General features: G+C 43.6%; 1 protein-coding gene and 1 long non-coding RNA gene across 2 annotated transcripts in view; one reads left to right on the top strand and one right to left on the bottom strand.

Moving 5' to 3' along the window:
• LOC310670099 overlaps positions 1-4,672 on the bottom strand; it is an 87,933-nt gene extending 83,261 nt beyond the window's left edge. The window contains exon 1 of the long non-coding RNA XR_014507523.1: positions 4,351-4,672. This is a non-coding gene — a long non-coding RNA (uncharacterized lncRNA). The remainder of the gene's footprint in view (positions 1-4,350) is intronic.
• Positions 4,673-4,789: 117 nt separating this feature from the next.
• GALNT18 (polypeptide N-acetylgalactosaminyltransferase 18) overlaps positions 4,790-17,214 on the top strand; it is a 261,779-nt gene continuing 249,354 nt past the window's right edge. The window contains exon 1 of the mRNA XM_083419760.1: positions 4,790-5,591. Coding sequence (XP_083275886.1) covers positions 5,357-5,591 — 235 coding nt within the window. The 5' untranslated portion in view covers positions 4,790-5,356. The remainder of the gene's footprint in view (positions 5,592-17,214) is intronic.

The raw sequence follows: 17,214 nt of genomic DNA, 5'->3' as shown, positions 1-17,214 counted from the left end.
AAATGGAACACTTGTGGGCTTCTCACAGGCATCTGGTTGGCTACTGTGAGAACAGGTTGCTGGAGTAAATATTATTATTATTATTATTATTATTATTAATTATAATAATAATAATAATAATAATAATAATAATTTTATATATACCCCACCTGGGTATATATAGATGGGCCTTTGGTCTGATCCAGCAGGGCTCTTCTTGCATTCTGTGTTTTTTAAAGAGTGATAACTATAAGAGAAGAGAAGACTCCCTGGAAAAGACCCTGATGTTGGAAAAGATTGAGGGCACAAGGAGAAGGGGACGACAGAGGACAAGATGGTTGGACAGTGTTCTCGAAGCCACCAGCATGAGTTTGACCAAACTGCGGGAGGCAGTGGAAGACAGGAGTGCCTGGCGTGCCCTGGTCCATGGGGTCACAAAGAGTCGGACACGACTAAACGACTAAACAACAACACAACTATAAGATTGATTGTTCAGACTGGGGAAATGAATGCTGCTTGCTGTTCATATGTGCTTAGTCACATGCTGCTTGCTATTTAATATTTAATTGCAATCAAATAATATATTTAAAGTAAATTAATCATGATTTTTTTTATGCCTCATGGTATTCAGCGAAATAGGTGGTTCGCAGGTGTAATCATCTGTGGTTTGAAACGCAGAGTAGGTTATTGCTTCTCTTTGGCTTCTCTAACAAATGCCTCTGCTCATTATAATAGTAAACAGTAAACAGAACTGTGTGGCACTATCTTCCCCAATTTAGTGCTTGTAAAATGTTTTGGACACCAACTCCCATCAGTCCCAGCCAGGACAAACAATGGTCAAGGATGATGGGACCTCTAACACAAAACATCTGGAGGCTGGGCAAGGCTGGTGTAGTAGGTAGATTGTTGGATTTTGTATGGGAAGAGCTGAGTTCAAATCTTTGCTTTATTTGGCAATCTAGTGGAAGTCATTGGCTCTGCTTAAGCCTGCTTAAATACAGGAAGTGATGTAAGGATTGATTAAAAAAATGAATAGTAAAGCTTTTTGAACCCAAACATTTACATAACTAAATGACTGAAAATATTAAATGTAGTTGGAGTATGTGTACCTTCTGCACTGCAGGTCACCAATCTGGAAAAGAGCTATTATAGAAGAGCAATGGGGATGGGGCGTGGGAAACGGGGACAATGGCTGATATGACTGTTCCACTTCTGTGCCTAGCAAACTATACGGACCTAAAAAGAGCTCCAGTGGTTTAGACCAAAGCCTTATCTGGTCCAGCATCCTGTGTCTCACACTGGCAAATCAAATGCCTACAGGATGTAAGCAAGAAGGACATGAGCGTAATAGCTTGCTTCTGTTGCTGTTCTCCAGAGACCGGCATTCAGAGGCATGTTGCTTCTGATCTAGGAGACAGTATATTAGCTGAATGAAGTCAGGTCATCAGAGCTGCTGACATTCACCAACAGAATTTTCAAGGAGCTATAAAGGCACATATCAGAGTTCTCATGAGTGTGTTAAGAAAAATGTGTATAACCGCATGTAAGATATCATAGTCCAAGACACTAAATTCAAGTAGTCTATTAGTTTTGAATGTAGTGACATGAGGATGTGGACAAGCTACATGAAGATGTGTGTTGTCCCCTTAAGAGAACCACCCTGCAACCAGGGTGTTAAAACAGGAATTTGTAATATGGTAGTTGAAACATAGTTAACTAAATACATAATCCTGTCCGCATGAGAATTTGTTTGTTTGTTTATATATATAGAACATTCCTAGGCCAGCATGCAGTTCCCTCCTGCAATTAGTATTTGAAGCTGCATACAAATTTTCAAGTCAAGCAGATCCACCCACATGACTACAAATAGCATTCATACCCTGTAACTTGCTCCCTCCTCTTACAGGCTTTTACCTCACAGGCAGTTCACCTCATGACACCTGGGAAGTAGCATTTATAGTTCGGCCTGAACAGTATGCGGTCTATGCTCCTGGGGGGAGAGGTGGCCACTAATTTGGCAGAATTATAGGGGAATTTACCAGCACCATACTTGTGGTATAAGGAATGTTTTCTATATGTAGCCCTGTTCTGCTGAGTTTCCTTCCACCGCCTCCATAGCCTTGTACTAGCATACATACAACCTAATCCCTGGAGTTAAATGTAACAGCATCGAAAAATGGGAGAAAGTGCTGAAGAGAACAAATAGTTCATAGTTACGAGGTCAGAGGGCATTGCTATTCCTTCACCTAAGCCTCAGTTTATCAAAGGGCTGAGCAAGTTAGAGCCTTCCGATGCTTTGGGCACCTATTTAATTGCTTTACAGCAGTCAGTGTGCTGAGTAGTGTTCGAACTACAGAGGGGGACAGAGAAAGGCAGTGCCTATTAATATTGGTAGAGGACTGTTGTACCATTTATTGGAAGGTCCTGTGCAAAAAGAACAAGCAACCCTGTAAAACAGGAATGGCTGAGGGGAAAGCTGCCCATTGCAGTGCAGCTGAGCGGGTTTTTTTCTAAAACAAAAACCAAGAGCCCCTACTCCATGACAAAAATCCCTCAGAAGAGAGACATCAATGTGCAAAAAAGATAAAAGGATGTGAGAGAAGGGAGGATACTAAACCATTTCATGTCAGGAGATTCATATTATACAGAAAGCTGTAACTGAAGTGTTTGTGAAACAAATATTCATAGGAGTTTTTCCTCAAACAGAGCCCCCCTCCCAATCATTTACTTGGGCTGTAGCCCAAGGATGGAGAACCTTTTTTGTTTTGTTTCCTCAAAGGTATACAGGTGACAAGCATTTTGCGTGCAGGTTCTGTTCATGGCTCCCATGCAAATTGGCAAAGCGCACATAAGCCTGCCCCACCCTGCCCTCTTCCTGGTCCAAAAGGACCCACGTGTTGCTAGTCATGCACCAATTGTATGCAAACAAAATGGTCACCACCTGTACTGGCAGTGAGTGGAACCAAGGCCAGTAGTGATGACCACTAACTTAGATGTCTTTAAAAGAAATTCACTGGGGAGAAGGTTATCAGTGGTTACTAGTCACAATGGATATGTTCTTCCTCCTCTGTCAGAGGTAGCATGCCTTTGAATGCCAGCTGCTGGGGAAAGGGATTACAGGTGGGGAGAGTGTTGTTTTGCTCAAGTTCTGCTTATGGGTTTCCCATAGGCAACTTGTTGGCCACTGTGCAAACAAGAAGTTGAACAAGATGGACCTTTGACCTGATCCAGCAAGCTCTCTCTTTTTTGTTCTTATAGGTGGAGCCAGGGCAAAAGTACACCCACTTTTGTATCATTCTCTCAGTGTGTCACCCCATCTCACTCTCTGTTATCCCATCTTTATCTCTCTAACACTCTCCTCCAAAAAACACAACTATTTTGTCTTTTATGGAATATTAATTGTACTAATGTAGCAGTGGTTTTAGTCTGTAACTTTTATTTTATTAAACTCTGCTTTGGTAGCTTTGGGCTGTGGAGCTTTTTATAAAAAGATTGCATATAAATGAACACAGAGCTTGGTTACAGAAGGCTTCACCAACCCCTTCTATTGCTCTGTTTCAGCTCTGTCCACTTCCATTTCCCCCCTCCTGTTCTCATCCTCTCCCTTCCAGGCCGATGACCTGCATAAGTTCAGAGCAGCATAGACCTGATGTCTTTGGTACACATAAGGGAGGGTCAGATTTGTCAAATAATAAAGTTTGGCCATGACACTTGAAGTTGGTGTCATTTTTGCAATACTGTGTGGGCTAAGCACCTAAAGAACTTTGATTAGAGCCATGCAAGTTTAGACAGTGGGCACCATGTCCACGCAAATAAGAGATGCCGCTAGAAATAGGAATAATATGCAGAGTGTCTCTATAGTGTTTGACTTTGACCTGTAAAACCCCTTTGACTTTTAACTGCTTTTGTTTTTGCTTGTTTGTCTTTCATCTTTTTGTGTACTATGTTAGTTTCGTGTAAGGCACCTTGCGTATTTTTGTAGAAAGGTGGGTTATAAATTCAGCAACAACAATAACAGTGTCACCCAATGATGCAGCAGCACTCGGGAGTTCTTGGGAGGGTACGCAGAAAAAGAGACTGTAAATTATTTCTCGAGAAGCACGTAATAACAAGCAACAATCATGCAATTACAGCCATATAGTTAGCAATCAGAAGCACTCGAACAAGCGGTGAACAGGGCCGGGACTTTAATTCATTGCCAGATTGGGGAATTACTGAATACATGCAGCCAAGGAGGAAGGGACCCGGCGGTTTATAGGCGCCAGGGGGATTTCCCTGGCTTCGTCCCAGCAGCAGATCAATCAGATTCTAAGATGAGGAGCCGCGTTAAGAGCTGCCCGAGCAATAATCGCCTTATTTGCTTCAAAACACCTTATTGACCCCCTTAGTCACGGTGGGCGCCGCAGGTGGTGGCAATAAACAGGAGCCAAATAAAAACAGCGAGGCGCAGCAGGTTCTCTAAGAAGCAGAGGAGAGAGGCTGGGCTGGAAAACGAATAGAATTAACCTTTTCCTCTCACATTCGGTGAGGGCGGTAAAACTTCAGCAGGCCCGGTGGGTGGGTTGCAGGAGTCTTTTAGCTTAATCTGCGCCGCAGGTTGGCTCCCCTGGCCGGGAGTTTCCACCGCGCAAACGCCCTCGCGCTAAGCGCGCGCGCCTAACGACACACAGAGCTAGCGAGTGAGCGACTGAGAGGAAGGCATGCAATACAGCAGGTGGGCCTCTGACGAAGCCCCGCCCCTCCCGCGTCCCCATTGGTCGGGCGATCGGTGCCGCCGGCGCGCTCTGGGCCGGCGCCTCTCGCTCATTGGAGAGGAGGCCTGCCGGTCTGCGGGCCGTACACACCGACTCGCCCGCTCGCGGCTTCCAAGGGCTGGCTTTGGAGCGGTGGCTGCGAGGCTGTGGGAAGCAGCGCCGACGAGGAGAACAAAGTTTTCGCAACATTTGGGCACCTGACTCCGCACCTTTCCACGCGCCTGGCGTCCGGGGCGAAGCTGCTCAGCCTGGAAGAGGACGGGTTTGCTCTTGGTGCGGCTCTTGAGGGGTGGGAAGGCAAAAAAGTTTTAGGCTCTTTTTATTTTATTATTTTAAGCCTGCGGGAACCTCGAGGCGCCAACTGTCCCCTCAGCTCTGCTTCGGGGTAGGGCAAGGGATGTTCCTGGTCCGGGGAGCAGCCCCGGTTTCGCATGGGAACTCACTGACTTGAGCGGCGTGCTCCGCGCTCCCCAGTCCTCGGAGAAAGTGAAGGCAGGCTGTTAATAATATACACGCCGACTATTTCTTTATAGCGTGCCGTGGGTTTGTGTGTTTCTCTCTCGCCGCCCCGTTTGGTAACCGGACCACAGGGTTTCCTTGGAGCTATATGGAGGGATCTCAGCATGGTTTGCACCAGGAAAACCAAAACTTTGGTGTCCACCTGCGTGATCCTGAGTGGAATGACTAACATCATCTGCTTGCTCTACGTGGGCTGGGTGACCAACTACATTGCCACGGTCTATGTGAAAGTGCAGGAGCCGATCTCGGAGAAAAAGTTAGAGGAAGACAAAGGGGACACTTTAAGGATTATAGAAAGGCTGGACCATTTGGAGAATGTCATCAAGCAGCACATACAAGGTACTTCGTCTCTTCCTCCAATTTTCTTGCTTTAAATCGTGTCTGCAGGTTGCACTAATGCTTTTTTTTTTAAACCGTGTGCGTGTGTGTGGTGATTCCCCCCAGGTCAAATGCCTTTTGCCATGGGGCGGGATGGAGGAGGGCGAGATGGGGGGCGGGGGACAGAGAGAAGAGAGATCCATTCAGCGGGAAGAATCGGGGGCTTTGTGCAGCAGGCTGACTCTTCCTGGCCAGGCGAAAGTTCCTTCGTGGCTGCCGCCGCCGCCTCTTGCGGGCTAGCTGCTTGGCGAGCCCGCCGGCCCGGCTGCAGCAGGAAGAAGAGGAGCGCGGGCTCCGGTTGCGGAGCTCGCACGCTGTTGGCTCGGCTAAGGGACGCCCTGTTGGGTTGATCTTTATTTATTCTCTCTCCACCCCCCCCCCCCCGCACCACCTCGACTGAAAGAAGCTTTTGGGTGAGCGAGCGGCAGGGGGCTCCTGGAGGCTGCTTGGTGCTGGCTCGATTCCCCCCCCCCCCCTTTTCCCTCCGCCGACCGCGAAGAAGTTAAATGTAGCCGATGCCCTCCCGGAGCCTCCACCGATGGCCGTGCCCAACCCAGAGCTTTGCAGAAGCCAGCACTTTCAGGCATTCGCACGACGCCGATAAGATGGTGAGCCTTGCTCGGCCAGGACTGAGCTCCGGGGACGCGGGGTGGCTGGCTGCGGGGTGTCGATCCCATTCAGCAGCGCACCGGGAGCGGAATCTCCTAGGCGCCGAGTTGGGTGGGCGCTGTGGGTGTCCCCGTTGCTGCAAGAAACCTGCTAGGAGATGGTTGTTAAAGCGACGGTGGGTGGGAAGAGTTGGGAGAGCTTGCTCCATGGAGATATCGGTGCCCCTCTTTTACGATCCGTTGCGCTGCTTTCCTTGGGGGGGGGGCTGTATTAGAGCTGTTTCTCGTTCTCTCTTCGCCCCTCCTCCCCATCTTCTGTCCTCCAACTCCTGGCCTAGTATGATTAACTACTTTTGCATATGCATATAATATCTGGGGTTTGGGGTCTTTTTTACGTCTTGTTTATTAGAATGTGCCGGTGCTCTGGTATGGAAGGGCCATTTAGGAGTCTGGTCCTGGCTGTAACGATGTAATTCGTGGCATGCTAATTTGATCTCTGCCTGGCTGGCTGTATCTTCCTAAGTAAAGGATGGAGGGCTGCAGCAGGCAGGTTACCAAAAACTACTTCATTCCCAAGATTCTGCTTTTGGCCTTCCTTGTTTCTCTCACATCCCTGCCCCAATGGTTGTTGGCATCTCCCATGCACTCAGTGTGTAATGTACTCTTTGCTTGCATTTTTGACTGGGTGGGAAATGTCATCCCAACTGGTTTAGGAGTTGGTAGCTAAGGAAGAGTTAAATCGTTTCTCTCTCCCTTACCCCAATTTTCCCTTGCATTTTTTCTGGAGGGGGGCACCCTTGACATGTTTTAACAGATTTCACTGCGTTTTTCACTTCCTGTGTTTTAGATTGTGAGATAAAACCAACAGACTATAGTACATGTAGTTATTTGGTCTGCGCACCTGTGGGATAGCATCCATTATAAGCTCTAGGATTGTAATGTACTAGAATAAGATGTTTCCTCTTGAAATAGCAAATGTCTGGTAACACCATCAAGTACTAATCTACTTTTCCAGGGGTGTGTGGGTCTATCCAGTTCTTTTCCTTTGTCTCCACCCGAACCTAATAAAAGAATTATGCTTCTTTTACAGCTGGCAAACAGACTTCCTTTCTCCTGGGTCTGCTTTGCCCTCTGTTCTAGAATGCTAGAGCTGTTAGTCAGTGAAAATATGTGAAATGAATTGCAAGCAGAGTATGATTGGGACCTAGGTTTTTGTATGTAAATGGTGGTGTTAGAAGGTCTCTCTGCAGCTTGCTTCCTGGGTTTGGTTTGTTATGCACTGTGTATAAAGGCAAGTTGTTACAATGCACATTGCTTTCTCCACCTTTCTATTGGAAAAACCAGGGCAAAAAGCTAAAACAGTTTCCTTTCAGGATACAATGTGATTCTACCAGTGCTAAACTTTCTTGGTGTTTTCTTTGGGATCCTAGAACTTGGTTTTGTTTTTATTAAGGAGGAACATAGTCTTGTTATAGCAGCACAAGGCAGAGTGTTTTTGTTTGTGTTCAAGTAATAAAAACATAAGGTGCTCCAGTTCACATGAGGTCTCTGGAGTCATCACTCCACTAGGCTTCTTTCCAATACTTTGTCTGACACACTGTCCCAAATAGTTGGCAGTGGCATAGTCAAACTCCAAAGTCATGGTTTGTGATATACTGCTGATATACAAGAAGGCGTTCCATGGGAGAATCTGCTGTGAAACACAATACTTTCTACCAAGGTTGCCCCAAGATATTTAGCCACTTGAGGCAAACCACAAAATGTACCCCCCCCCATAATCCAGAAAAGAATGTCTGAGTAAGATCTACATCGGGAACAAGGGTGGGAGGAGACCAATAGGGCATTCTATTTGCCAAGAGGTGGCATGGGGGAGGGATGCCAAGGAGTTGTCAGATCCAGCCTCTAAGGAGTGTGCCACAGCTGTCACTGGCCACCATGGAAGTAACAGTGGGTGAAGCATTCCTCGGAGGCTGGATCTGATGCCCTTGTGGATCCTTGCTTTCTACATGTAAACTCTTGGCAGCTAAAGGAACTTGGATAACAGGGTGGGGACAAGGTCTGCTGGGGATCTTAGAAGTGCTATGAGTCTGGGACTAGATGTTCTTCTGAATAATACATAAGGCTATTCTTTATCAGGGTAATGCTGGACATAAGCAAATGTAGGATAGTATTATCCTTTTATTATCTTTTATTAGAATTCAATCCTTAGTAAGTATGCAGATAATTGTTGCTTTAGAATATATAGTTGTTGTGTTGAACTTGGCCTGAGATTCTGAATCTGATTTCAGTGATGAATGGACAAGCATGACTAGAGATCCTAAAATGAAGAAGTTGTAGGTCATTTTACAGAGAAATTAGTATATTATTCCATACAATTTAGATCACATCAACTGCTTGCTTCTTTGGTTTCTATCCATTTCCAAATATGTCTCTGTAGGAGGGAGTTGTGAAATTTGTTCCAAGAAAAGAAGTGGCCACTTGAATTTGAAGTGGTTTACCTTACTTAAATAGGGACGCGGGTGGCGCTGTGGGTAAAAGCCTCAGCGCCTAGGGCTTGCCGATCGAAAGGTTGGTGGTTCGAATCCCCGCGGCGGGGTGCGCTCCCATTGTTCAGTCCCAGCGCCTGCCAACCTAGCAGTTCGAAAGTACTCCCGGGTGCAAGTAGATAAATAGGAACCGCTTACCAGCAGGAAGGTAAACGGCGTTTCCGTGTGCGGCTCTGGCTCGCCAGAGCAGCAATGTCACGCTGGCCACGTGACCCGGAAGTGTCTGCGGACAGCGCTGGCCCTCGGCCTCTTAAGTGAGATGGGCGCACAACCCTAGAGTCTGTCAAGACTGGCCCGTACGGGCAGGGATACCTTTACCTTTACCTTACTTAAATAAAGAGATCTGATGTGGTGTGGTGAAGGGGGTAAACTCTGATGCAGAAAGGGGCCAGTTTGGATCTCAAACATGAACTTAAAACAAGTGGCCGTAAGCCGCTTGTGCTAGCTTTGCAGCATGATCCTGTGCATATCTACTAGGAAGTAAAGCCTACGGAATCCATTGGGCCATACTCCCAAATAAGTGTGTATAGGATTGCAGCGTCACCATCTACATATGGGGATGATGATGCCAGTCTACTTTACAGGGTTGGGCCAGTGTTATTATCTCCATAAAATATGAAGATAAGGAGGATGAAGCTTGAAAGGCTGTGATTTGTCTATGGCTATTTAGTGAGTTTATGGATGAGGTGAGATTTAAACCATAGACACTGCCTACTGTACATGGTTAATGAATGGGTTACTGAGCTCATATGTCACTCGCTTTTGACACTCTCTGAAATACTAGGTTAAAAACTAAGAATTTTTTATCTGTTCGCAAAAAGTGAAAGTCTTATATTAGAAATATTAGTTCCTCTGTAGGATATTGGAGAAATTCTGTAAATAAATACTGGGGGAGAGGGGGATTATCAAGGCCTTTCATTGGACTTTAGTAGACTCTTTAATGTAGTGGCATTCACAGTGAAATAATGCACAAAGATGGCTATATAAATCTACTGTGTTCTGCCAAACACAAAGATTTCTTTGAGTGAATGGCAGGAAAATGTATCTGGCAGACGCTCCCAAGGAAACAAAATGGGAACACAGTATTGGTTTGGCATGAAATTGCATCTGCCAGACCTTTGAGTGTCTACACACAAAAGCTAAAGAGAGAATGTAGCAACATTTTCAAGGTAATTGAAAGGAGGCTGTCAGATGCCTATATTTTGACCCCAAACAGAAATTCAACAGTTCCAACAACTGGAAGAGGTCTGAAAACCAACCCAAAGTGGGATCCTACTGTAATTTAAACTTTAATCATAATTTTGTGGGCTAAGAAAGGACAGCTGCTTTATTGAATTCTGGAATCAATCAGTGTGTATGTGTAGGTAAGAGGAAATAATGTTTCTTGCCTCCAGGATAAAATGTAGTTTGATACTGTGCGTGGAATAATGTAATGAAATAGAAATCTTTATTGGCAACAGATTTAGGACAAACAGTAGTTTCTAGCAAATGCTTTCTAAAAAGTTACTTGATAAAGTTATGGAAGGTTGAAAGCTATACTCGTTAAGGATATAAGCTCTTCTGCACAGATGGTAAAATTTTCATTTCTGACAAAGGCATCTGTTTCTGTGTGAACACATGAGCTCCTTGAAATGGTTACTTACACTATCCTTTGTACACATGATGATATGAAAATAGGAGTTGCTTTGAAAGGCTCCTTGTGGCATTCTCAGACCCCATATGACATGTTTGGCACAGGAAAGCTTTGATGCCTCTAACTTAACACCAACCATGTGAAGACTTGAGGACCACAGTAACTATGAAGGTGTTCGACCACACCTTGACTTAAGAAGATGAGGAGTGAATGTGCCTTCTAGCCACATACAGAGAATTCCTTCATGTGAAATGGCAAATGAAGCAGGATGACTTTCATCAACCATAGTGCCCATTTTGTCTGAACTCGGAAACTATGGTTAACTGCATTGGAGCAAGCTAGGATACAATTGCCTTAACTAACTCACTATTTTTTATTATTTTCATGTTAATTAGCAGTGAATAGCTGAATAGTGTTTCTTCTTTGGGAGCTACACTAAGTAGACTGGGGGGAAACCCCTCTGATCACTGTAAGAATCAGTAACTTCCATTTTCCTTAGAGCCTACAAACAAACAAGCAGTTTTGAATTCTGATAGCGTTTCCCTGCCTATCTCCACTACCTTTTCTTTTGTTTCCCATATATAATATTTTAGAGTATAAGGTTCTCAGAACCGGGGGCTTCTCTATTATAACTACCTATTAAAGTGTCAGGCACACTGACTGTGCTATATAAATAATAATTGATTATGATGATGAAGATAAATTGATCAGTTTTCCAAATACAAATTCCATGATGGATGGCACTGCTGTGCTACAAATAGCTGAATTCTCATGCATTAACTTTGAATAGCTTAGGTAATGGACTTTTTAATATATGAATATTTTTTTTGGGGGGGGGGGGAGAAGCAGTATTCCATGTGTTCCACAAATTGTCCCACTGTGTTTTATTTTCTGCTTTCATTTATGCAGTATAATCTTGTACAGTTGAAAGGTTTCCACAGTAAATCCACAATCTCAGATGAAGAGATTCATCATGATCATTTATTCGTATGCCACTTTTCCATAGTTAAAATCAAGGCAGTTTACAACATGCAAAAAATTACATAATTGCAAAAATATAGCAAAAGTAGTCATAAGTAGTAAATAAAAGCATATCGAAACATACAAAACAAAATCAATTATCCCACATGTCATAATACAACTGAAAAAAGATACTTTTGCTGTTATGGACATTAATTTTTGTAACATCTCCAAAGTTAAATCTTGCCCCCTAAGAAAAAAACCCCTAAGCAATACCCTATCCCAAGAGTGTGTAGGCATCCTGAGAAAAGTAGTTCTTGAAGGACCTGCAGCAAAGATCATTTTTAGCCTCTTTGGCAGCCTTGGCTTGTAGCTGGAGTCAGCGAATCAAATAGTTAGGGTGACACCCTCTCAAGCCTGGTGGAAAGAGACTTGCAAGGCAGGGAGCAGGTCTTGCAGCTTTCAGTCATGGAGTTGACTTACAAGCATTGTAAAGACATAACCTATCCAAACATTCTAAATTAACCTGCTCCCCTCTGTACCTTTGACAAGTTCTAGAAAAACAGAATTTTGAGGTGAAATAAAAAGATATCGTGCTGACTAGAGGCATGATCCTGACAGAGGTTAGCAGTTTAAAAGCCTCAGTTATCTCGGTAGGTGAGAGAAGCACACATATACATTTCAGTGTGAGAAATGTGTTTCAAATGCTCACTTTTGCCTTCACTTATGACATTTAAACTTTTTTATCTACTTTTAAAATATGGAGTGCAGCTACCACATAGTATAGTGTTGTTAAGTACATTTACGTACTAAAAATTCTTCAGCTGCAATTCAGACAGCGTAGATGTCAGAGCTGGAACAGCAAGCTGCTACATGTTCAGGTATTGTGCTTTGGGCCAGTTTGTTTCATATTTTAACAATGTGGTTTTAAAAAGTTAATTATTGTTGGATCTTAGAAACACTGTACTTTAAAACACTATAAAGAAGGTGTTCAGCATCCCTTGCAAAACTTAAGTTTTTCCATGTTGGATTCATGAGGAGTAATGTTTTCCCCAAACAAGCCCTTTCACACCTCCTTATTCCTGAGTTTACTTGCATGTCTGTGTTCAAAATGACTGAGAATTCTTCAAAAATAGACTACAGTGGAATTTGAAACTGGTCTTGCTAGAGTCTGGCAAGTTGTTTTTTTTTTTACTTATCAAGCAACAATTATTAAGTACTTAAAAGTTTGCTACCAAATGCTCATTCCATCAGATGTGAACAGAATGGTTTATTGCTCCAGAAAAAAACTAAGTTGGGGAAGCTCCCTCTATTTGTCTCTGTGACCTTTCGGATTTGAATCTCTAGCAGGGTAGGTGTTGATACGTTCCCAGATCTTCTCTAGTAACCCCCCTGCACTTTACTATTTCCTATGCTCTAAACATTGCTATTGCTTAGTTTAAGAAAAAATACAAGTGTTGCAGTGCAGCAAAATGACTGTTCCTTTCTAGTGTTCAGATCAGACAGTCTTTGGACCAGAGAAAGAGGTAAATCTTTAAAATCAGAAACATTTTCTTTTGGTCTGTGTCTCTCATTGGAAAAGTCCTGGTACATTACTGATGGAAATAAAACATGGCAACAGCACATTTACAGAAGGATCAGTGGCGGAACAGGTTTGTTTGTGTGTGTGTGTGTGTGTGTGTGTGTGTGTGTGTGCAGAACATCCACTGTTCAATCCCTGGCATCTGGAGCTAGAGCTGGGAAAGCCTTCTGTCTGAAACCTAGAGAACTGTCTCAATTTAGGTCCACTTAGCAGTGTGGGCAATGCTAGATGGGCCAGTGGTCTTCTCTGGTATATAAGGCAACTTTCTGTGGTTCCACTGAAGTGACAACAAGCTAGGCTGATTGGTGGGGTTCACTTTCATTGTATTCCTATGCAGCATAGTGTTTTGAGATGTGCATATATGTGCTTCTGCTTTCATTAAGCTGGGCCCAAATGACATATCTTTTCTCATGCCATGAGGGACGTGCTAATGGTAGATGCCACTTCTGTGGAGTTTGAAGACTGCTCCAGAAAGTTGTATTTGGTGTCTGTTTATTACATCTGTACACCACCCATATAACTGACCACAAAAGAAGAGGCATCAATGTAAGAACGCCAACCCAAGGGCCCAGGAAGTTGTTCAGCAGGCATGAACAAATCTGTTTTGAGGTATGTGGGATCTGGGAATAATTTGATCAAACACAGCAGCAGAATCAAATGTTCTTGCAAGCAGAACAGTTACAGAAAAGTAGTTTAAGTCAATTATAAAATCAAAGCTAATGGGAGCTATTAAAAGGAGTGTTCATGAATGGACCAAGTCCACTCGTGGCACACAGATGTTTGGTTGAGAGTCTGCCTTCTCCAAATATATATAAAAAATGTGATGTGATGCATTTTATTCATCTGTAGAAGAGAGTTCATCCAGGATAATTCTGAAAACCCAAAAATTCCAGCAAGCTGGTTGAAAGCCGAATAAGGATTGTATCCCTCCTCCCAGTCTAAATTAATGACAAATGACACTTTATATTGGGGAGACGCCTTTCAACAGATGGCCTTCGATTTGCTATCCCTGCTGGAACAGACAACACCACCTGCCTGTACTGAGTGAAGGACCAATAGCTGCCTCTGTTTGTTATACCTGCTGCTGGCTGGCAGATAACATCACCTACTACAGCAGAGGGAGGCGCTGAGTACTTCTGTGCTGTGCTTCTCATCTCTGCTGCTTACACACAGAGCATCAATTGCCAGCAGCAGCAGCAGGAGGGTCCCAAGGACTGTTCCCATTTTACCATCCCAGCTATGGTCATTTGACTTCACAAACTAGGTAGCAGAAGGACAGCCCAGTTCTGATGTTTTAATATATATATATTGATTTAGTGTAAAGCGCTTTATGAAACTTAAAATTCTTTTATGCATCTTTAGTAACAGAAATGTGGACAAGCAATCAAAGTCATAAAAGGAACAATAACATTAATAGGTTTCATTTGCCACAACATTGACATTTTAGAGATGTTCTGGCAAGCCGCCAAACCTCCCGGACACTTTGAAATCAGCCTTGGAGTATTGAAAGGATATATGTGCTGATTGACTTGAACAAAACCCCAAGTAGTGAAAAATCAAAGATGGTAAGAAAATGTTTTCAGTCATCTCTTTTCTCCACTTCCACTGCATACCACACTTCTAAGAACAATTTAACAAGAGGCTTTGCGTCTTTAGAGTAGTGAATCACCTAGCATTCAGTTTTTGGAGAACACATTCTTTGAAGCTTTTCATCCACTTCATCAAGTCATAGCTTGCCATAGACTTGATAAACAGTCTGGTAATCCCAGCATAAAATAATGCTTTTTTGACTGTTGCAGTGTCCTTGGGGCTTTATCTACACACGAGAGAGTAACACACCTGGAAAATTCAGGTTATAACACCACCTGCTAAAGATGATTTGGTCAAAAATAAGTGGGCTCATAATGTTGACAAAAGCACAGGCAGTGCAACTTTTGAAAACTGCTTGCTTTTCTATTTTTTTCAGCAAATTATACAGTTGGTCTACTCAAAGAATGCAAAAGCAAGATAGCTTTGTGCAGAGTAATTTACCTTTAATCAATAAAGTTGGCAACTAGCTAGGGGTGGGGTGGGGGAACTGCTAGTCTTTCCTGCTTCTGTGCCTCTAACCGCAGTCTGATGCACAGAAATCAGCAGGCGAAGCTTTTTGTAGCACTAAGCAACACATTATCACCTGCTAATGCTGCAGATCAAATCGCTCTTAAGCAGACTGCTGGGGAGGCTGGCCAAAAGATGGAAATGCAGCTCTGTAACCAGTGTGTGTGTTCCTTCTGAGGATTAAGGCTAATTCCCAGTCAGGGAATGCTTTCATGTGGGACGGGTAGGGAAATTTTTTTACTGCCTAAGAGCTGCATTTCATCATATTGCCATCTACAGGCTGCATGCCTATGGTGGGTGGGGCACCAGACATGATTCTTGCCTTTGTACAGTAGGCTGCAGGACTCTACAGGTACTACTCAAGGCGAGCAAGAGGCATTAGTACAGTTCAAGTGCATATTGCAGCAAGGAAAAAGAGCTAGAGGAAGGTGTGGAATGTGGTTGGAACCTAGGGAGAGGCCCAAGAGCTCAGTAGAGAGGACTGTGGGACTCTGGTTCCCCACTCTTTATTCTGGATGATAAAGGAGGGTCCTTAGGCATGTGGACTTGACTTGTGTTCAGGTGAATGTGACTAGATGCCCACTATAGACTTTCCCTGTGCAACACAGGAAAGATCAGGGACTAGTGGGGAGGGGGATTACACCCCTTTTCCTGTACATACTTTGAGTATTTGCATGTTGTGGTATATGCATGGACATCATGCTCACCAGCATGCAGGAAGCCTTTTGAATTTGTGGTTTTACATTACGTTTTCAGCTCTACAGTGGTAGTGGCGACACCTAAAAGGCATGGATAGTGCTCCATTGAACTGGAGTGTTCTCCATAGACCACTCACAAGAATTCTGTATGGGGTGTTTAAGGTTTCATGGCAGAGATGAAGGGAGAGACTCCTCAACACACAAGTCAATGTGGGAGGGAATCCCTTGAGTCCACAAGCCACATTTTACAATAGATTCCCCTATATGATCTACAGTAGTTGTCTAGTCATGTTTGCACGTAAAAGTAAGCTAGATTTTATAGCTTATTGTGGCTTGTCAGGAATAAGCAGCTTGTTTTGATAGTTTATCATCTTTACACCATAGCCATTTCCCCCCTCCCATAATTAAAGAAATAGCTTAGTGTTTGGGGATGCGGTTGTTAAACAAATCGACTAACAAAGAACAAAACATTTCCCCTGCTAACTACAATGCTTGCGAAATAGCACACAAAGCTAATGCAGTCATAATGTGTCAAACAATCTTCCTGCCGTGTGCAATAACTATAAATCAATATGTGCTTGTCTGCTTGACAATACCTAGAAAATACCTTTGATTTTTAGGGGGGGGAAATGAGTATAATTCCAAATCACTTTTCTTCATTGTATTGATTACAGCTTTCCTGCTTTGCCTGGAGTCATCAAATAGCAAACTATCTGCTAAAGCAGATTAGCACATTTCTGGCAATTATTTTTTTAAAAAACAAACCATGCAAAATTCATATCTAAATATACTTCAGAGAGAAATAAATTGTTTTGTACAAAGATGATTGAAGGAAAATAAAACTTCTGATGCTGCAAATAGTTGAACTGTGGAGAAAAAAAAATGTGGTCAAGAACATTGCACAAAGGGCTATTTTCAGGGCTGATCAAAATTCTAATATGTGCTGGAGCAGCCTTTATCATATACTAGGCCTAGCTCAAAGGCTGCTAAATGGCTTGTTACTTGCTCTATAGGAGCAGAATAAAGGCCTTTGCACCTAATATTTTGCCCCTTGGTGGAAAGGACCTGTGTGCATGTATTTTTGTGCACATGCAGTGGTGCTGGTTTATCTGCCTTTTTGACAAAGATAAGTCAGTACCACTGGCTGGAGGCAGAGTACTTTCAGTGTTGAAAAGGAGGTGTCAGAGATGCATTGTTATTTTGGTGTGGCGCTTTGGTGCGGCACACCTACTTTTTCTGCGACACGTCTTGTAGATCAGTGGTGCCCAAACTTTTCCCAAAGAGGGCCAGATTTGATGAAGTGAAGGGCTGTGAGGGCTGACCAAAGCTGTTAACGTTTTTTTAGGATTTTACCCCAGGAAATAAACTGCCACAGGGGCCGTATTAAACCAACCGGTGGGCTGGATTAGGCCCCTGAAACAGACTTTGGACATGCCTGTTGTAGATATTGTCACACGCAA

Source organism: Podarcis tiliguerta (assembly GCF_965153285.1).
Source record: "Podarcis tiliguerta genome assembly, chromosome: 1".
In the NCBI taxonomy this organism is placed as follows: domain Eukaryota; kingdom Metazoa; phylum Chordata; class Lepidosauria; order Squamata; family Lacertidae; genus Podarcis; species Podarcis tiliguerta.
The sequence above is the reverse complement of the archived record's forward strand: the minus strand, read 5'-3'. Positions and strand labels throughout refer to the sequence as shown.